Source organism: Taudactylus pleione, unplaced genomic scaffold, assembly GCF_031769625.1.
Source record: "Taudactylus pleione unplaced genomic scaffold, aTauple2 ptg000850l, whole genome shotgun sequence".
Classification (NCBI taxonomy): Eukaryota; Metazoa; Chordata; class Amphibia; order Anura; family Myobatrachidae; genus Taudactylus; species Taudactylus pleione.
Window position 1 is genome coordinate 1,540,001 of NW_028285252.1, and position 23,591 is coordinate 1,563,591.

Below are 23,591 nucleotides of genomic sequence, written 5' to 3' on the forward strand. Positions count from 1 at the left end.
TGTGGGAGGGGTGGGCTGCGGTAGGGGTGGGTTGTGGTAAGGGTTAGGCTGTGGGAGGGGTGGGCTGCGGTAAGGGTTAGGCTGCGGGAGGGGTGGGCTGTGGTAAGGTTTAGGCTGTGGTAGGGATGGGCTGTGGTAAGGGTTAGGCTGTGGGAGGGGTGGGCTGCGGTAGGGGTGGGTTGTGGTAAGGGTTAGGCTGTGGGAGGGGTGGGCTGCGGTAAGGGTTAGGCTGCGGGAGGGGTGGGCTGTGGTAAGGTTTAGGCTGTGGTAGGGATGGGCTGTGGTAAGGGTTAGGCTGCGGTAGGGGTTGGCTGCGGTAAGGGTTAGGCTGCGGTAAGGGTTAGGCTGCGGGTGGGTTGTGGTAAGGGTTAGGCTGCGGGTGGGTTGTGGTAAGGGTTAGGCTGTGGGAGGGGTGGGCTGTGGTAAAGGTTAGGCTGCGGTAGGGGTGGGTTGCGGTAAGGGTTAGGCTGTGGTAAGGGTTAGGCTGCGGGTGGGTTGCGGTAAGGGTTTAGGATACTTACCGATATGCGTTGGGATGGTCACCACTTGGATATTCTACCCAACCCTATTACTATTAGTTATTCATTTACATTGTGTCTGCCGGTGTTAGAGATTGGGGAGGGCACATGGTGAGTGGGGTGGACGTGTGTCTGCCGGTGCTGGAGATTGGGGAGGGCACATGGTGAGTGGTGTGGACGTGTCTGCCGGTGCTGGAGATTGGGGAGGGCACATGGTGAGTGGGGTGGACGTGTGTCTGCCGCTGCTGGAGATTGGGGAGGGCACATGGTGAGTGGGGTGGACGTGTCTGCCGGTGCTGGAGATTGGGGAGGGCACATGGTGAGTGGGGTGGACGTGTGTCTGCCGCTGCTGGAGATTGGGGAGGGCACATGGTGAGTGGGGTGGACGTGTCTGCCGGTGCTGGAGATTGGGGAGGGCACATGGTGAGTGGGGTGGACGTGTGTCTGCCGGTGCTGGAGATTGGGGAGGGCACATGGTGGGTGGGGTGGACGTGTGTCTGCCGGTGCTGGAGATTGGGGAGGGCACATGGTGAGTGGGGTGGACGTGTCTGCCGGTGCTGGAGATTGGGGAGGGCACATGGTGAGTGGGGTGGACGTGTGTCTGCCGCTGCTGGAGATTGGGGAGGGCACATGGTGAGTGGGGTGGACGTGTCTGCCGGTGCTGGAGATTGGGGAGGGCACATGGTGAGTGGGGTGGACGTGTGTCTGCCGGTGCTGGAGATTGGGGAGGGCACATGGTGAGTGGGGTGGACGTGTGTCTGCCGGTGCTGGAGATTGGGGAGGGGCACATGGTGAGTGGGGTGGACGTGTGTCTGGCGGTGCTGGAGATTGGGGAGGGGCACATGGTGAGTGGGGTGGACGTGTGTCTACCGGTGCTGGAGATTGGGGAGGGCACATGGTGAGTGGGGTGGACGTGTCTGCTGCTGCTGGAGATTGGGGAGGGGCACATGGTGAGTGGGGTGGACGTGTGTCTGCCGGTGCTGGAGATTGGGGAGGGCACATGGTGAGTGGGGTGGACGTGTGTCTGCCGGTGCTGGAGATTGGGGAGGGGCACATGGTGAGTGGGGTGGACGTGTGTCTGCCGGTGCTGGAGATTGGGGAGGGCACATGGTGAGTGGGGTGGACGTGTGTCTGCCGCTGCTGGAGATTGGGGAGGGGCACATGGTGAGTGGGGTGGACGTCTCGTACCTCTCTTAGGGGCTTATTATTTATCCTTAAAGGTGATAATTTTACAAAAAAAAGGTGAACAATTACTATTCAGTGCTGTCCCTATGCATAAACCGGTAATGGCGGCTATTTCACGCATATCTCCCGCGTACTGGTCATGCCGAAGTGGAATGTGGTCCCCGTACATTACTCTGGGGACCCCTCATTTCCAATCCATCAAACTCTGAATATATTCGGCGGTGCTAGCTGCCATTGCTACAGTCGCCGCGATGAGCGAGGACACGGGCAGAGCTGATTTTCGGATCCCCGCACCACAGCAATGCTGTACTGCTCCGATATTTTAGTGTCCGCCGCTGCTACTCGCAGCGAGTTGTATATTAAAATAGCGCTGCCGCTATGTGGGGAGCAGCATCAAACCTCCGATAGGGTGAGAGGGGCTGTAATGTCCTTCATTAACTTTAGCAAGGAGTCTGGTGGGCATAGGAGAAAAAAAGTCTTCCTCCACAAGGACAAAGAGCTGAAATCTCCTATCACGCAGAGGCCCCAATTCAGTTGTGGACGCACCTACAGAGGCCATAATTAGAGAACTTTCAGAATCTAACCCTGCGCCAGCCATAGGGCGCTGTAAGTCTGGATGGTGATCGCAATGGCGTGTCGATGGTGTTTGAGATTTGCACTGTCCACAGACAATGAGAGTTGGCTCCGCAGGGCTTGCAGAGCCCGGCGCACATGTGCAGACAAGGACGGCTGAGACCAGCATTTACATACTAGCACCGATGCGTCTTTGCAAGAATTCAAAACCGCGAATGCACAACCGTCCACCTCTGAATTAGGCCCACAGACATGTTACCAGTAGCTGTTTCACGACGAACCCTTAGATATGTTGTGTATTATGCACAGCGGCCCTTTAATAAGGTTATAGACATAGAACAATCCGCCTTACCAGCTGCTCCGTCTCACTCACCAGCGGCCTGCTGCTCTTACACGCATCGTCCAGGTGTTTGTGCCATAGGATAGCGTGAAACCGGGAGCCCGTCTGGAACTTGTAAACATTTCCTGAAGAAGATGAATAATAGGCATCACCAGGATGGGCGCCCCCGGGTCTCTGCTTCCCACCCTGGCAGTATACAGAGACACCCGCGGGGCGTAGGGTGTGACGGTCACTTACCTTTATCAGGGTGGTTGAGCTGGAAAATATTTGGCTGTTCTGGGTCGTCGGGTAAAACCACCATCCACCCCAATACGGAGACTTTCTTACTAGGTGTAGACTTGTACTGGAATATAAGAGGCAGAAAATACGGAACTCATATAAATAAATCCAGATACAGGACACAGACCGAGAGCACCGAGCACCTCAGACAGATGGTGCCCGGGTGTAAGCAGAGACATGTGCCCAATGCCAGCAACATGGAGAAGCTGTGTGACGCAGCGCCAGTTGTGTCTGGGCCACGCACGGGGGCGAGTCTGCAGGGAAAGGGGGTGCTAGATGCAGGGTTTGGCAGATGTACAGCTATAGAATTTGGGGGTGTTTGGAAGGATGGAGAGGGGCCCTGCTTATGTGACGGAAAGCAGACTGGCGATGCCAGGCTCGCCCATTTATTGTCCGGCTACACCGCCGCTATAATACTCACATTTTTCCTTTCGTTGCCTCTTAAAGATTTGGCCCCAAAGTAGAGAAGTGTCGGCCCCGCAAGTGTCACCCAATATCGTGTCCAGGAGGAGAGCTGCAAATATACAGAGGGAGGGTATACATGGGAAGGGGATTGTCACCATCACACATACCGTATACAGTGAGCACAGTCATTACTATAAACGTGTGTGTATGTATGTATATGTGTATATGTGTGTATATATATATATATATATGTGTATGTATGCATGTATGTTTTGGATCATGAGCAGTTCCTTTCCTTCTCCATACTCTTCTCTTCCCATCACTCTGGTACAAGTTGATCTTTGTCTCATCTGTCCATAGGATGTTGTTCCAGAACTGTAATGGCTTTTTTAGATGTTGTTTGGCAAACTCTAATCTAGTCTTCCTGTTTTTGTGGCTCACCAATGGTTTACATCTTGTGGTGAACCCTCTATATTCACTCTTGTGAAGTCTTCTCTTGATTGTTGACTTTGACACATATACACCTACCTCCTGGAGAGTGTTCCTGATTTGGCCAACTGTTGTGATGGGGTTTTTCTTCACCTGGGAAATAATTCTTCTGTCATCCACCACAGTTTTCTGTGGTCTTTTGGTGTTGCTGAGCTCTCCGGTGCGTTCTTTCTTTTTAAGAATGTTCCAAACAGTTGATTTGGCCACACCTAATGTTTTTGCTATCTCTCTGATGGGTTTGTTTTGATTTCTCAGCCTAATGATGGCTTCACTGATAGTGACAGCTCTTTGGATCTCATATTGAGAGTCGACAGCAACTGATTCCAAATGCAAATGTCACACCTAGAATCAACTGCAGACCTGTTACCTGCTTAATTGATAATGAAATAACGAGGGAATAGCCCACACCTGTCCATGAAATACCTTCTGAGTTGATAGTCTCATTACTTTTGGCCCCTTAAAAAGTGGGAGGCACATATAGAACCCGTTGTAATTCCTACACCGTTCACCTGATTTGGATGTAATTACCCTCAAATAAAATCTGAAAGTCTGCAGGTAAATCACATCTTGTTTGTTTCATTTCAAAGCCATTGTGGTGGTGACTAGAGGCCAAAATATGACAATTCTGTCAATGTCCCAATATTTATGCACCTGACTGTATATAATAGTGAGCGTAGTCCTGTTTCCATCATCTATACAGTGACGCGTATATAAACTCTTATAGCCAGCTGTAGCCGGTGTAAACTCTGCATTTCTAGGTTATAATCATCTGAGCTCCAGCGTGGGAAGCTGCCGCAGTGAGATCTGAGCTCCGGCGTGGGAAGCTGCCGCAGTGAGATCGGAGTTCCGTACGTTCATGCGGTGACAGGTGTGTCTGTATGATGTATTCCCTCTAACATAGGGCAATGTGACAGCTAGTGCACAGTTACTACCCGATAAGATTCTGTAACCGATCAGACGGTGACTGTACGACGTCTGGTTCCTGTGGGGCGCAGAGCGGATGGCTGCCAATGAGCACAGATGCTGCAGAGAGTTCATTGGAGGCCACCAAGACAGTAACACTACCTGCAGAGCACAGTATATACGCCCTACAAGCCTCTCCTCCACCTGGTACACAACACGTAGTATGATTCTCACAGATGTATTGCTGGGGACTTCAATGTTACATGTGGTGCCATGTAATGTGTTTCCATAAAGTGGCAGCACATGGCAGACTAATCACTGGGCATTTGTGACACCAGCTTTCTGTTAGTTAATGCATCATGCTGGGCTTCACACTGGAGCTGGGGCGCCCTCTTGTGGCTGTATTGTAGTGACACATCTGTATGCAGCATGTGCTGGGCTTCACACTAGAGCTGTGGCGCCCTCCTGTGGCTGTACTGTAGTGACACATCTGTATGCAGCATGTGCTGGGCTTCACACTGGAGCTGGGGCGCCCTCTTGTGGCTGTACTGTAGTGACATCTGTATGCAGCATGTGCTGGGCTTCACACTGGAGCTGGGGCGCCCTCTTGTGGCTGTACTGTAGTGACACATCTGTATGCAGCATGTGCTGGGCTTCACACTAGAGCTGGGGCGCTCTCTTGTGGCTGTACTGTAGTGATATATCTTTATGAAGTATGTGCTGGGCTTCACACTGGAGCTGGGGCGCCCTCTTGTGGCTGTACTGTAGTAATATATCTTTATGAAGCATGTGCTGGGCTTCACACTAGAGCTGGGGCGCCCTCTTGTGGCTGTACTGTAGTGACACATCTGTATGCAGCATGTGCTGGGCTTCACACTGGAGCTGGGGCGCCCTCTTGTGGCTGTACTGTAGTGACACATCTGTATGCAGCATGTGCTGGGCTTCACACTAGAGCTGGGGCGCCCTCTTGTGGCTGTACTGTAGTGACATGTCTATGTATCATGCTGGGCTTCACACTGGCGTGGGGACGCCCTCTTGTGGCTGTACTGTAGTCGCACATCTAAATGCACCAAGCTACCTTTCTGATCTTACCGTGGGCTTCTTCCCTTCTTTGAGTAATGTCTTTCTTCGAAGTGGACCTTCCATGGCGATAACTCCAGACGAGCTTCCCAGAATGCAACTGCACGCACCCGAAGGCCTGCGCAAATCAATAATAAGAGAAGCTGTAGAAGGTTTGAGCGCTGAACATCATTAACGTACCCTTGTCTTTAGGACAGGGACATCTATCTGTTTGTCATTGTATTTAAGAACAGGCCGTAGTCTTGTGGCGCTATATATAGAATATATATATATATATATATATATATATATATATATATTCAGTTCAGATAGGATGACTCCGGTAATAAACAGATACAACAGCAGGTAAGTAGCCAGACTGCTTACCTGCTGTCGTATCTGTTTATTACCGGAGTGCCGCCACTGAGACATATATATATATATATATTTTTGTATATATGTATGTTATACATTTTATTGGCTGCCCAAACTCCCAGAATGATGCAGCTACAAGGTGCCCTATCACCAAAAATAAAAATGTTTTGCAAACTTAATCATGATTGTTATCTCCCTCCTGCGTACAGGGCAGGCTAGCCTCTACTCTCCCTCCTGCGTACAGGGCAGGCTAGCCTCTACTCTCCCTCCTGCGTACAGGGCAGGCTAGCCTCTACTCTCCCTCCTGCGTACAGGGCAGGCTAGCCTCTACTCTCCCTTCTTGCGTACAGGGCAGGCTAGCCTCTACTCTCCCTCCTGCGTACAGGGCAGGCTAGCCTCTACTCTCCCTCCTGCGTACAGGGCAGGCTAGCCTCTACTCTCCCTCCTGCGTGCAGGGCAGGCTAGCCGCTACTCTCCCTCCTGCGTGCAGGGCAGGCTAGCCGCTACTCTCCCTCCTGCGTGCAGGGCAGGCTAGCCGCTACTCTCCCTCCTGCGTGCAGGGCAGGCTAGCCGCTACTCTCCCTCCTGCGTGCAGGGCAGGCTAGCCGCTACTCTCCCTCCTGCGTGCAGGGCAGGCTAGCCGCTACTCTCCCTCCTGCGTGCAGGGCAGGCTAGCCGCTACTCTCCCTCCTTCGTACAGGGCAGACTAGCCTCTCTCTCCTGCGTACAGGGCAGGCTAGCCTCTATTCTCCCTCCTGTGTACAGAGCAGACTATTGTAGCCTCTAGACCACAGGTTCTCAAACTCGGTCCTCGGGACACCACACGGTGCATGTTTTGCAGGTCTCACAGAATTACAGGTGAAATAGCTACATCTGTGGATCTTTTAAAATGTGTCAGTGAGTAATGATTACACCTGTGCACCTGCCAGGAGACCTGCAAAACATGACCTGTGTGGGGTCCTGAGGACCGAGTTTGAGAACCACTGCTCTAGACAATGTCGCTGAATTAGTTCTATTTTCTTCCAGTCTGAGTCTGGGGTTTGTACTCACCGTCCCCCGGCCACGCCGGTGTGTATCCAGGCACTGGATCGCTCGGAGCGGGTGGAGCTGGAAGATAAAATACACAATATACGTGTGCGCTACAGAGTCAGCACCTGAACTCTTTGGCGCAGGTTAAAGGTGCCCCCCCTCCTCCCCCATGACACGTGCCCCATAGCAGCCAATCAGTTTCTCTCTACCATGAATCTAGTACACTATAAAATGACAGCTAGAATCTGATTGGTTGCCACTGTTGCTTTCTTAGATACTGGTAATAGAGACTGTAACTAATCTGCTTTTGTAGACAGATCATGAATTTGGCAGTGGAGAGAGACCGTCTACATTCCCCTTTTTGGTGTCATTACATCACAATTCATCCTTGTTATCTCATTGGTACATACATGATTACTATGATTTGGAAACGTAAGAGCACATACAACACATACATGGAAACCAGGACAGTACTGTACAGGGTCTCGTGAAGCCGGTCTATAACAGGACGATCTAAAGCTTTTCCCCTCTTTATTATAGGCTGCTGTTAGGTCACGTGATCCCTGCCATGTGATGGCGGCTTACACTCCAGCAGTTTGTTCCAGTGTACTGGGTCCTTTATTAATAGAAACTGACCCCCATATGTCATTGGGGGGATAGAATGGGTGTCATTGGGGTAAGTAATGGGGGGATATAGTACACGTCATTAGGAGGATAGAATGGGCGTCATTGGGGGATGCAATGGGGGGGATATAGTACACGTCATTGGGAGGATAGAATGGGCATCATTGGGAGGATAGAATGGGAGGCACTGGGGGGATAGAATGGGCATCATGGGGGGGATAGAATGGGCATCATGGGGGGGATAGAATGGACGTCATGGGGGGGATAGAATGGACGTCATTGGGAGGATAGAATGGACGTCATTGGGAGGATAGAATGGACGTCATTGGGAGGATAGAATGGACGTCATTGGGAGGATAGAATGGACGTCATTGGGAGGATAGAATGGACGTCATTGGGAGGATAGAATGGGAGGCACTGGGGGGATAGAATGGACATCATTGGGGGGATAGAATGAGCATCATTGGGAGGATAGAATGGACGTCATTGGGAGGATAGAATGGGAGGCACTGGGGGGATAGAATGGACGTCATTGGGGGGACAGAATGGACGTCATTGGGGGGACAGAATGGACGTCATTGGGGGGACAGAATGGACGTCATTGGGGGGACAGAATGGACATCATTGGGAGGAGAGAATAGGCATCATTGGAGGGATAGAATGGACGTCATTGGGAGGATAGAATGGACGTCATTGGGAGGATAGAATGGGAGGCACTGGGGGGATAGAATGGACGTAATTGGGGGGGATAGAATGGACGTCATTGGGGGGATAGAATGGACGTCATTGGGGGGATAGAATGGACGTCATTGGGAGGATAGAATGGACATCATTGGGAGGATAGAATGGACATCATTGGGAGGATAGAATGGACGTCATTGGGGAGGATAGAATGGACGTCATTGGGGAGGATAGAATGGACGTCATTGGGGAGGATAGAATGGACGTCATTGGGGAGGATAGAATGGACATCATTGGGAGGATAGAATGGACGTCATTGGGGGGATAGAATGGACGTCATTGGGGGGATAGAATGGACGTCATTGGGGGGATAGAATGGACGTCATTGGGAGAATAGAATGGGCGTTATTGGGAGAATAGAATGGGCGTTATTGGGAGGATAGAATGGGTGTCACTGGGGGGATAGAATGGGAGGCACTGGGGCGCTGATTGTGTCATATGCTTCTGCAACTGCTTTAGCGTCTGTTGTGGTATTAGCCCTTCCCTGGTGTACAGCTGTACATGTGCTAGGCCTGGGATGCCCACTTTGAAAAATCTTTCGATGCTACCATCGTCGCACCATTGAAACCAGCACCTACCCTATGCCATGTAGTATCTCCGTCAGAGTATGGCCGCCTTTGTAAGCGATTTAAGAGTCTGTGTTTGCAACTCAATCGGTACTTTGACACTGTGCATACACATTGTGAAACGTATGCGCTGTACGATGGTTTAGACACGTGCAGTTGAAACACTTTGGCCATTACGCGAATATATTGGCATTGATTGCCATCAGGCCCATTGTGTCATTAAGTGTAGAGGGTACAAGCTGAGAGAGAATGGAGTGACACCTTGTCGCTGAGGGCGGAGCTATGACCTTGCAGCGGTTCTATGTATTTAATGCTTGGAGAGTTTGTTGCTGGTCACTGCGGCCGCAGTATGGCCTATCTGGCTGAGGTTGTATCGCGTTCCCTGGCAGGAATCTGTAGCGCTCCCGTATACATGTCAGAATGGCGTCCTTCACATGCAGGGCGGCACCTCATTCCGTGACATCACAATAAGAGATAACAATATAAAGGGCTGACAGCCTGGGGAGATGTAGGCAGGAAATTAATCAATTTCTGGCTAAATCTAGTACAGTAAAAAGTTCCCTGTTCTTTACTTTAAATGCTAATAATTTGCGATTTAACTGTACATTTATTTGTCATTTTATTCCTATTGGCATAGTGGTCATGTCCGATCTGTGTGTAGTTTGTATGTTCTCCCTACATTAGCGTGGGCTTCCTCATGGTGCTATGGTTAACTCCCACACTCCAAATACAGACTGGCAGGTCCATTGGCTTCGTGTGTGCTTGTCTGAGAGGGCATTTACACTGTACGCCCTAATGGGGGAGGGGCTGATATCACTGACAGCGCTGTATAAATAAACAATAATAATAATGATGATAGATGATAAGTGAAATAATTGGCTGTCACAAAAGAGTATTATACAAATTACGTGCATGTTGGTGTATTATAATGGTGATTTCACCGACTATTGTGCCCTCGCTCTCTTATCGGCTTATGGTGTATGTTATACGATGTATATCGGTCCCTGTATAAGCTTGTGTCCTGCCTAGAACATCTGACTGCTGTCTTTAACAAAAAAAACATATTTCAAAAACATATAAGTAAGTCGACGGACTTCTATATATATATAGCCCCTAATGTATATTTGTATTTATGTGCCTGTGGTAGGAAAAACTAAATTAAGTTCTAAATGTGCAGCCCCAAGTCCACAACATGTAAGAACTCACTTTGGCCCTGATTCAGAGCTGGACGCTCTGACCAGAGCGTCCGGCTCTGAATCAGGGCCCACCTCCATAATTATGGAGCGTCCTCCTGGACGCTCGTATAGCTGTGGGTCACCACCCACAGCATATACGAGCGTGCAGGTTGATGGTCGCGATGGTCTTGACCATTGCGACCATCGCCACTTCGAGCCGAAGCCTGCGGTTGCGGAGTGATTTTGGCTCAGTGATGTCAGTGGGGCCGGCTTCTGACGGTAGGCGTTCCCTTGGGAACGCCCCCGTCTGGGAGGCACGCCCCCGGCACGCCCACAAAAGGGGGCGTGCTGTCAATCAACATCGACAGCACGCCCCCTTTGATCAGACACAACGAGCGAAGGAAAGTCCTTCGCTCGTCGCGTCTCGCGCATGCGCACGACGGAGCTCCCTCCGTCGTGCGCATGCGCAGTGCACACCATCGACCCACTTGCGAGCGGACAGCCGCTCGCGAGTGGGTCTGAATCAGGCCCTTTGTCTTTTGTGTTCAGATATAATGATTAGTAATTAATAAGATTTCTCCATGTGTTAGTGCTTTACCGCTATTACTACAGCATGCAGTGATCAGAGCAGCCACCAGGTGGCAGCATCACACCACGGTCTTCCTGCCCTGTGTAATTCTGTGCACAGCGCTTTAAGATTTTGTGGATTTTTCTTGTCAATTTCTGCTAAATAACAAAAACACTCCACATCGTTCGCCCATGCAGCGCCCCTCTGTGGCGTCGGTGAGGGGCGCAGTGGGTCTTTATGTGCTGTTCCTTTAGTCCAATCAGTAAATAGAAAATTTTATCATATGTGACCCACAGGCAAATTTACAATGTTACAAATTGGAGTTTATGGGGTTCAGCAGTGATAAAAAGTCAGAAAATAATAGTTCTGGTCTTGGCCCGGCCGCTCCAGCTCCCTCCCTGGGGTGAGGCTTCTATAATAGAGGTTGTTAGTTATATAGTGACAGTGGGCACCGGGCCGGATTCAGGTTGGATCGCATGGCTGCGTTTGTACGCAGCTGGTCGATGTTTGCATTCTGTGCGTGCGCATGTCACGGGAAGCGATCGCAGTGAGCATGCAGAGTCTTCACACAGTGACTGACAGGAAGTGACCGTTTGAGGGTGGTGACGGGGGGTGGTCAGGGAAACGCAGGCGTACCGTTACAGGGGCGTGCATAATTAAGCCTCTGCGATTGTATACGCTGGCAGAGGTCTAGATGGCGATGGGAAGTTTAGCAGTTTGTGCGGTAGGGTCAGGTCACCCACATCTGCGCGAATGGTTCCGATGTTACCGATGTTTTGGCTGACTTGCGGATGGGAAGTGGGCGGCTTTATACAGTGGTGGGCGTCTTGGTATAGAGCTGCGGGTGCCGTGTGATTGCATTCAGTAGCATATTTTCGCAGCTAGTGGGTCTGTGCGAACGCAGCCATGTGATCCAAGCTGAATCAGGCCCATAGTGCAGATAGATGGGCATCACCACTTAGAGAGCAATATAGTGGCAATGGGCACTATGCGCACAGATGGGCATCACCTCTTAGAGAACAAAATAGTCACAATGGGCACTATGCAGACAGATGGGCATCACCCCTTGGAGAGCAATATAGTGGCAGTGGGCACAGTGCGGGCAGATGGGCATCACCCCTTAGAGAGCAATATAGTGGCAATGGGCACTATGCGTACAGATGGGCATCACCCATTGCAGAGCAATATAGTGGCAGTGGGCACAATGCGGAGAGATGGGCATCACCCCTTAGAGAGCAATATAGTGGCAGTGGACACAGGACCGGATTCAGAGCCGCTCGCAAGCAGCCCGATTGTATGCGCACGCTTCGTTCTGCGCGTGTGCAAAGTACTCTGGGCGATCGCCGCCCGCTCGCTCGCCCAGCAAAGACAGCCCAGGGAAATGAGTGACAGGAGAGGCCGTTTGTGGGTGGTAACGGGTGGTAACGGGCAGGACACTAATAACGGGGGTGTGGAGGTGCGTGCGCAGGCGTGCCTCTGTGTTTCCACGCATCTAGGGTGTATGATTACCTGTACACTGTAACGTACAGATCATTATACAGTACCTCTGATCTCGTTAGCATCTAGGGTGTATAATTACCCATACACTGTAACGTACAGATCATTATACAGTACCTCTGATCTCGTTAGCATCTAGGGTGTATGATTACCCATACACTGTAACGTACAGATTATTATACAGTACCTCTGATCTCGTTAGCATCTAGGGTGTATGATTACCCATACACTGTAACGTACATATCATTATACAGTACCTCTGATCTCGTTAGCATCTAGGGTGTATGATTACCCATACACTGTAACGTACATATCATTATACAGTACCTCTGATCTCGTTAGCATCTAGGGTGTATGATTACCCATACACTGTAACGTGCAGATCATTATACAGTACCTCTGATTTAGTTAGCATCTAGGGTGTATAATTACCCGTACACTGTAACGTACAGATCATTATACAGTACCTCTGATCTCGTTAGCATCTAGGGTGTATAATTACCCATACACTGTAACGTACAGATCATTATACAGTACCTCTGATCTCGTTAGCATCTAGGGTGTATGATTACCCATACACTGTAACGTACAGATCATTATACAGTACCTCTGATTTCGTTAGCATCTAGGGTGTATAATTACCCGTACACTGTAACGTACAGATCATTATACAATACCTCTGATTTAGTTAGCATCTAGGGTGTATAATTACCCATACACTGTAACGTACAGATCATTATACAGTACCTCTGATCTCGTTAGCATCTAGGGTGTATAATTACCCGTACACTGTTATGTACAGATTATGCAGTACCTCTGATCCCGTTAGCATCTAGGGTGTATAATTAATTACCCATACACTGTAACATACAGATTATACAGTACCTCTGATCCAGTTAGCATCTAGAGTGTATAATTACCCATACACTGTAACGTACAGATCATTATACAGTACCTCCGATCTCGCTAGCATCTAGAGTGTATAATTACCCATACACTATAACATACAGATTATACAGTACCTGATATCGTTAGCATCTACGGTGTATAATTACCCGTACACTGTAACGTACAGATCATCAAACATAATGCAAAATAAAAGTTAGTTGCAAGGAAACAATCAGGAGCTTTGTGTTACGACAGCAAGTTCAGATTTGTGTGATAGCCAGACATGCAGATTGTAATGATTAGTGTGCCCATCGTCTACCCATAGGAGGCAGCCATTTATAGCCAAACTGATATTTATGAAAAATCGATCCACTAGGAACCAGCGGCATCACTGAGGCATGAGGTACTTGGTGCCTCACACCCCAGTAAAGTTCCCAGTTCTTAGTGGCTGTAGATAGATTTCATGGCTGCTTCCACTCTGTGTATACAACAGGCCCACATGAAGCCTTTACTTATTGCAGAGGAGAGACCCACCACCTAACTGTACCTGTACACACAGCTCCGACTCCTGGGGGAGTTCCGTACCGGGACCCTCCAGTTGGGACCCAGCGTGGCGTACATACGACCCCTGTTTGCAAATTTAAACATGAGTTCGAAAACCGTGCATTGGTGCAAGAAACAACATACCCAAGAAACATGCAGATAAATCCATATAACACTACACAAGCGCCCCCTCCTCAGGGCTTCGGGACCCCTGTACCAGCTATACATTACACTGCAGGTGACGTGTGACACTAGCTGTGTGTGACCAATCACAGGGCTGCCACCCTTAGCAGGCAGCCGGGATCTATCTGCGCCTAGTGAGGAAATTTGCGGCATCTTACAGATAAATGACGCCGATGGCCTCGTATTGCTCAGAGGACCATGAGTACTACAGTACGGGATACTTCAATCCCCCTGGATCCTGAAGACTAAAATGCAAGTTGCTAGAAGTATATGTGAGACGGGCTCAGCACCTCATCAGGACAGGGGGTACGTGAGCTAAGGGTTGTGCTGCCCGCACAGGTGCCCGGTACAGCTGTGTCCACTGCAGCGATAGTAATGCACGGTACCCCCATCCCGTTCTGCTGTCTGCGGATGGGTGCGGAGAGGGGGGCATGCAGCGTTGTGCTAGAGCGACTGGGGGGTAGGAACGTGCGGACTTCCCAGTAACGCTATTGCGAGATGCACTGTATGCGTTTAGCTCCTGTTATGGTGCGTGTTGTACGGGATTGTATCTTACAGTATTGTCTTTTTCCTAATCAGCTATATAAATTATAACAGGGATTTTAGTGCTAAAATGATGTCACCATTAACCATAACAAAGTCTACAGGTGATTATCAGCAAATTAATGTTATTAATGTATAATGTACTCACAGTATGTTCTACTCACAGCTGCAGAAATGTGCGGCAATGTCTCCCAGAGTCACGTATGTACGTACGTATGTATGTATGTATGTATGTATGCATGTATGTATGTATGCATGTGTACGTACATAGCTTATTATATACATGGCAGCCAGCAGTTTAAATGAGAGGTTTTTAATTGAAAGCCTAAATCACTTCTCCTCTGGCACTAACCACCTATATAATTCCCTACAACCTCTATATAACAGCTGACTGTAAAACCCCCGTACTACCCACACTAATACACCCTCACACCTCCCCTACTCCCACCTATACTACCCACACTAATACACCCTCACACCTCCCCTACTCCCACCTATACTACCCACACTAATACACCCTCACACCTCCCCTACTCCCACCTATACTACCCACACTAATACACCCTCACACCTCCCCTACTCCCACCTATACTACCCACACTAGTACACCCTCACACCTCCCCTACTCCCACCTATACTACCCACACTAATACACCCTCACACCTACCCTACTCCCACCTATACTACTCACACTGGTACACCCTCACACCTCCCCTACTCCCACCTATACTACCCACACTAATACACCCTCACACCTCCCCTACTCCCACCTATACTACCCACACTAATACACCCTCACACCTCCCCTACTCCCACCTATACTACCCACACTAGTACACCCTCACACCTCCCCTACTCCCACCTATACTACCCACACTAATACACCCTCACACCTCCCCTACTCCCACCTATACTACCCACACTAATACACCCTCACACCTCCCCTACTCCCACCTATACTACCCACACTAGTACACCCTCACACCTCCCCTACTCCCACCTATACTACCCACACTAATACACCCTCACACCTCCCCTACTCCTACCTATACTACTCACACTGGTACACCCTCACACCTCCCCTACTCCTACCTATACTACTCACACTGGTACACCCTCACACCTACCCTACTCACACTAATACACCCTCACACCTACCCTACTCCCACTGGTACACCCTCACACCTACCCTACTCCCACCTATACTACTCACACTAATACACCCTCACACCTACCCTACTCCCACCTATACTACTCACACTAACACACCCTCACACCTCTCCTCCTCCCACCTATACTACTCACACTGGTACACCCTCACACCTCCCCTACTCCAACCTATACTACTCACACTGGTACACCCTCACACCTACCCTACTCCTACCTATACTACTCACTAATACACCCTCACACCTACCCTACTCCCAACTATACTACTCACTAATACACCCTCACACCTCCCCTACTCCCACCTATACTACTCACACTGGTACACCCTCACATCTACCTTACTCCCACCTATACTACTCACACTGGTACACCCTCACACCTACCCTACTCCCACCTATACTACTCACACTGGTACACCCTCACACCTCCCCTACTCCCACCTATACTACCCACACTAATACACCCTCACACCTCCCCTACTCCCACCTATACTACTCCCACTGGTACACCCTCACACCTACCCTACTCCCACCCATACTAGTCTCACAGGTACACCCTCACACCACCCCTACTCCCACCTATACTACTCACACTGGTACACCCTCACACCTACCCTACTCCTACCTGTACTACTCACACTGGTACACCCTCACACCTCCCCTACTCCCACCTATACTACTCACACTGGTACACCCTCACACCTACCCTACTCCTACCTGTACTACTCACACTGGTACACCCTCACACCTCCCCTACTCCTACCTATACTACTCACACTGGTACACCCCCACACCTACCCTACTCCCACATATACTACTCACACTGGTACACCCTCACACCTCCCCTACTCCCACCTATACTACTCACACTGGTACACCCTCACACCTCCCCTACTCCCACCTATACTACTCACACTGGTACACCCTCACACCTCCCCTACTCCCACCTATACTACTCACACTGGTACACCCTCACACCTCCCCTACTCACACTGGTACACCCTCACACCTCCCCTACTCACACTGGTACACCCTCACACCTCCCCTACTCACACTGGTACACCCTCACACCTCCCCTACTCACACTGGTACACCCTCACACCTCCCCTACTCCTACCTATACTACTCACACTGGTACACCCTCACACCTCCCCTACTCCCACCTATACTACTCACACTGGTACACCCTCACACCTCCCCTACTCCCACCTATACTACTCACACTAATACACCCTCACACCTACCCTACTCCCACTGGTACACCCTCACACCTACCCTACTCCCACCTATACTACTCACACTAATACACCCTCACACCTACCCTACTCCCACCTATACTACTCACACTAACACACCCTCACACCTCCCCTACTCCAACCTATACTACTCACACTGGTACACCCTCACACCTCCCCTACTCCCACCTATACTACTCACACTGGTACACCCTCACACCTACCCTACTCCTACCTATACTACTCACACTGGTACACCCTCACACCTCCCCTACTCCCACCTATACTACTCACACTGGTACACCCTCACACCTACCCTACTCCCACCTATACTACTCACACTGGTACACCCTCACACCTACCCTACTCCTACCTATACTACTCACACTAATACACCCTCACACCTACCCTACTCCCACTGGTACACCCTCACACCTACCCTACTCCCACCTATACTACTCACACTAATACACCCTCACACCTACCCTACTCCCACCTATACTACTCACACTAACACACCCTCACACCTCTCCTCCTCCCACCTATACTACTCACACTGGTACACCCTCACACCTCTCCTCCTCCCACCTATACTACTCACACTGGTACACCCTCACACCTCCCCTACTCCAACCTATACTACTCACACTGGTACACCCTCACACCTACCCTACTCCTACCTATACTACTCACACTGGTACACCCTCACACCTACCCTACTCCTACCTATACTACTCACACTAATACACCCTCACACCTCCCCTACTCCCACCTATACTACTCACTAATACACCCTCACACCTACCCTACTCCCACCTATACTACTCACTAATACACCCTCACACCTCCCCTACTCCCACCTATACTACTCACACTGGTACACCCTCACACCTCCCCTACTCCTACCTATACTACTCACACTGGTACACCCTCACACCTACCCTACTCCTACCTATACTACTCACACTAATACACCCTCACACCTACCCTACTCCCACCTATACTACTCACTAATACACCCTCACACCTACCCTACTCCCACCTATACTACTCACTAATACACCCTCACACCTCCCCTACTCCCACCTATACTACTCACACTGGTACATCCTCACACCTATACTACTCACACTGGTACACCCTCACATCTCCCCTACTCCCACCTATACTACTCACACTGGTACACCCTCACACCTCCCCTACTCCCACCTATACTACTCACACTGGTACACCCTCACACCTCCCCTACTCCCACCTATACTACTCCCACTGGTACACCCTCACACCTCCCCTACTCCCACCCATACTAGTCTCACTGGTACACCCTCACACCTCCCCTACTCCCACCTATACTACTCACACTAATACACCCTCACACCTCCCCTACTCCTACCTGTACTACTCACACTGGTACACCCTCACACCTCCCCTACTCCCACCTATACTACTCACACTGGTACACCCTCACACCTCCCCTACTCCCACCTATACTACTCCCACTGGTACACCCTCACACCTCCCCTACTCCCACCCATACTAGTCTCACTGGTACACCCTCACACCTCCCCTACTCCCACCTATACTACTCACACTAATACACCCTCACACCTCCCCTACTCCTACCTGTACTACTCACACTGGTACACCCTCACACCTACCCTACTCCCACCCATACTAGTCTCACTGGTACACCCTCACACCTCCCCTACTCCCACCTATACTACTCACACTAATACACCCTCACACCTACCCTACTCCTACCTGTACTACTCACACTGGTACACCCTCACACCTACACTACTCCCAGCTGTACTACTCACACTAATACACCCTCACACCTACCCTACTCCTACCTGTACTACTCACACTGGTACACCCTCACACCTACCCTACTCACACTGGTACACCCTCACACCTCTCCTCCTCCCACCTATACTACTCACACTAATACACCCTCACACCTTCCCTACTCCCACCTATACTACTCACACTGGTACACCCTCACACCTCCCCTACTCACACTGGTACACCCTCACACCTCCCCTACTCCCACCTATACTACTCACACTGGTACACCCTCACACCTACTCTACCCACACTTAATCTCATGGGCGTAATTACCATAGGTGCAGGGGGTGCAGCTGCTATGGGGCCCAGAGCTGAGGGGGGCCCATCTTGCTTTGTCATAGTTACATGTGGTATATACATTTTTCACCATTGGGTGGTACATAGGGGCCCTTACAATCTTTTGCTATGGAGCCTTCAAATACCTAATTACGCCCCTGCTCAACCTCACTCCGGTCCCATCTTTGCTTGTCATGTGTGTGTTGTGTAGCACTCGGGGTGCTTTGCTAGAAGCCTTGCCTGGAAGCAGTGGTGCTTAGTAAATAAACCTACTAGAGTCCTAGCCCTGAAATCTGCACTGTTCCTAATGTGAACCCTATGTGTGGTCTCAGTGTCTCATAGGGGCTTATTTATTCATTATTGGAGTTTTAGACCTGATAATAATAATCTTATTGCTACTAATCGGATCATTCTCCCGGTGACTTTACCGCAATGCAGCTCGTAGCCTGAAGATGGCGCCAGCTGCTGGGACCAGGCTACAGATTACTTTGCATTCCAGAGCTTGGTAAATCCATCAATTATACAGAAACCTATAGAAGCTGCTTTGGCGGTCGGAAAAGAAGGGACTGCGGCAAATATTGGACATATCTGCTGCGGTCCCCGCCACGTAACATTTAGGGGATACAACACTGGTAAATACGCCCCATAGCACCATCTGCAGTTCCATTATCAGCCTTGGGTTATATATTCTACATCATAATTTAGTCTTAGGATAATGAAAGTCTCCACATACGGTCCATGCTCATTAGAAGACTGTATGTATCACTGGAAGCGGGAGAACAGGTGCTTGGTTTCAGTGTTATATAGGACTATTACTGAGTAAGCACAGGCACCATTCCCCCTATATAAGCCGGTGTCAGGAGCGATGCGTTTCCTCTACGACGTATTAATGTGCTAATATAGGGGGATGTGATGTAATGACCATGCCGGGGCTGACTGCAGTGTGTACACTATACGGACGTCCTACAGGGCACTATATCAGAGTATTCATGTAAGGTTTCAGCAGCTGAAGTACTACATGTCCCAGCAATTTGTCCCTGAACTCGTCCGTTCCTAACTGCGCTAAGGAAGTTCCATATTTGCAGCCGTCAGGCTTGGTAAGGTGACTAGCGCTAAGCAGGACATTATGGCCCCATGTAACCGCGTGTTGAGCAGAGAGATGACCGATGGAAGTTCTGTATAGACATATATGTACGGTTACACCTACAGGCCGTGGTGACCGCCGTGCACAGTAAGTGGCGTAGACACTTTGGGCACACCGGAGAGGGAAAAGGGCGTTGGTACATAGGCCGCAGTGCCAGTGCCAGACAGCTGCTGCATAAGCCAATGAAATGCCGGATGTATAACCCGGGGGGCGCGGACGCACATGAAGCAGATTTTACCATTAGAAGTCCCTTACTAGTCCGCATTCTGGCCGGTGTTGGGCATCTGGGTGTAAGATAGACGTACTCCTCAGGGACAGAACACCCCCCTAATACAATCACATTATAATGCCCAACAAGTTGGGGTTTATACTATGGTAGAAAGTGCCCCTTAGAGGTGACCGAATTGGTGCGTTTGTGTTTTTTTACCATAGGGGACAGGCGCACCGCGCTGAGGAAGTAATAATCGCACATTGTGCGTTCTCACAAATCGTGGACTGACGCCTTTCTTACACGTAATATATCAATATTATATAATGAGGAAATGGACCTGGGGGGACTTAGGATTCATCTTACTGCCATAGATAGGAATACTGTCCCCGGTGAGGGTAATTTGGCAGATGTGTGGGGGGGAATTGGGTCACTGATTGTGCAGTTACATGTAGGAAGTGTAGAGTGCGCGGAAAATGCCTTCCCCGGTGTAATGAGCAGCCATGGAATTGTCTCCTTTATATGGGGCCAGGTCAGGAATATAGAACACAGATGGAACATATGATACACTAGACGGGAACAGTAACACAGTTGGGTGTTAGCAGATAGTTCATGTATCCAGCTCTCGGGCTCCTGTCTGTATCCGTTACTCAGCTGTGATACATTTCATTCCAAAGTTACCTTTATTTAAACAGCGACTCACCTGTCCAGCACAGAGGACACGTCTTCACTGAACTCCGAACTCTCGCTGCTCCCTACAACAGATGCACAAAGGTAAATGATACATTACATGTAACTGTGCATATAAGCGTTCATTCATATCTATAGTGACACAGAAAGAATACACTGTATACCTTACAGTATTGTGTATAGAACTACTGCATATATGACGCACTAAACCCCCAACATGTCCTGACCACTGTACATGATCATAATACACATCTATTACACCGTATACAGAGATAGGACACTACACCCCCAACATGACCTGACCGCTGTACATGATCATAATACACATCTATTACACTGTATACAGACATAGGACACTACATCCCCAACATGTCCTGACCGCTGTACATGACCATAATACACATCTATTACACTGTATACAGACATAGGACACTACACCCCCAACATGTCCTGACCGCTGTACATGACCATAATACACATCTATTACACCGTATACAGACATAGGACACTACACCCTCAACATGTCCTGACCACTGTACATGATCATAATACACATCTATTACACTGTATACAGACATAGGACACTACACCCCCAACATGACCTGACCGCTGTACATGATCATACTACACATCTATTACACTGTATACAGACATAGGACACTACACCCCCAACATGTCCTGACCACTGTACATGATCATAATACACATCTATTACACTGTATACAGACATAGGACACTACACCCCCAACATGTCCTGACCACTGTACATGATCATAATACACATCTATTACACTGTATACAGACATAGGACACTACACCCCCAACATATCCTGACCACTGTACATGATCATAATACACATCTATTACACTGTATACAGACATAGGACACTACACCCCCAACATGACCTGACCACTGTACATGATCATAATACACATCTATTACACTGTATACAGACATAGGACACTACACCCCCAACATGACCTGACCGCTGTACATGAGCATAATACATCTATTACACTGTATACAGACATAGGACACTACACCCCCAACATGTCCTGACCACTGTACATGACCATAATACACATCTATTACACCGTATACAGACATAGGACACTACACCCCCAACATGTCCTGACCACTGTACATGACCATAATACACATCTATTACACTGTATATAGACATAGGACCCTACACCCCCAACATGTCCTGACCGCTGTACATGATCATAATACACATCTATTACACTGTATACAGACATAGGACACTACACCCCCAACATGTCCTGACCGCTGTACATGATCATAATACACATCTATTACACTGTATACAGACATAGGACACTACACCCCCAACATGACCTGACCGCTGTACATGAGCATAATACACATCTATTATACCGTATACAGATACAGACATAGGACGCTACACCCCAACATGTCCTGACCGCTGTACATGACCATAATACACATCTATTACACCGTATACAGACATAGGACACTACACCCCAACATGACCTGACCGCTGTACATGATCATAATACACATCTATTACACCGTATACAGACATAGGACCCTACACCCCCAACATGTCCTGACCGCTGTACATGACCATAATACACATCTATTACACTGTATACAGACATAGGACCCTACACCCCCAACATGTCCTGACCACTGTACATGATCATAATACACATCTATTACACTATATACAGACATAGGACACTACTACTTTTTGTCATGAATATTGGGGTGGGGCTCATACTGTAGGTGTGGGTTTCCGGTTTGGGGTAAAGTCAATTTTGTCTATGATGATTTACCTTGGAATTTGGAGACATCTGGTATAAACCACAGGTTCTCAAACTCGGTCCTCAGGACCCCAAACAGTGCATGTTTTCCAGGTCTCCTCACAGAATAACAAGTGAAATTATTAGCTCCACCTGTGGCTCTTTTAAAATGTGTCTGAGTAATGAGTACACCTGTGCGCCGTCTGGGTGACCTGGAAAACGTGACCTGCGTGGGGTCCTGAGGACCGAGTCTGAGAACCACTGATATAGACATAACTAAATATAAAGATTTCATAGACCTTATTCTATTCCTGTACAATACTGACCATTATAACCAGAATAATGCACCATTAATCCTGGTTTGGTAACCAAAATGTATATAATTGTAGATTTGTTACAAGTAGTATAATTGGCCCCTATAAAGCACATTCATTAGGCTATTTATACACTGACATTTGGAATGTGTTTTTCAATGCAGGGTAAAATACAATAATACATAATATATACAGTGTTACACTCCATGCGGACATAGGACTCAGGACCTCATGCAGAGTGTCACGTAAGCGGCCGCTCGGTCCTACGCATCCGACGTTTCCAAACCACGCAGGCGAACGGATAGTTGTGCGCATGTGCGTAAGAGGCTTTGCGATCCAAAATGCTGCCGATCGTACGGCTTACGAGCAGGAAGTGGCTTCCGAGAGTTGAGTGACATGAAAGGCCGTTTGTGGGTGTTGAGGGGGGTGGTCTGAA

General features: G+C 49.2%; 1 protein-coding gene across 1 annotated transcript in view; it reads right to left on the bottom strand.

The window, feature by feature from the left end:
• LOC148474349 (ras-specific guanine nucleotide-releasing factor RalGPS1-like) overlaps window positions 1-23,591 on the bottom strand; it is a gene marked incomplete at its 5' end in the record, with an annotated part of 104,958 nt that overhangs the window by 5,878 nt on the left and 75,489 nt on the right. Inside the window, 7 exons of the mRNA XM_088458776.1 lie at window positions 2,629-2,741; window positions 2,854-2,959; window positions 3,317-3,409; window positions 5,785-5,890; window positions 7,177-7,233; window positions 13,762-13,842; window positions 21,067-21,118. Of these exons, the coding sequence (XP_088314902.1) occupies window positions 2,629-2,741; window positions 2,854-2,959; window positions 3,317-3,409; window positions 5,785-5,890; window positions 7,177-7,233; window positions 13,762-13,842; window positions 21,067-21,118 (608 nt within the window). The remainder of the gene's footprint in view (window positions 1-2,628; window positions 2,742-2,853; window positions 2,960-3,316; window positions 3,410-5,784; window positions 5,891-7,176; window positions 7,234-13,761; window positions 13,843-21,066; window positions 21,119-23,591) is intronic.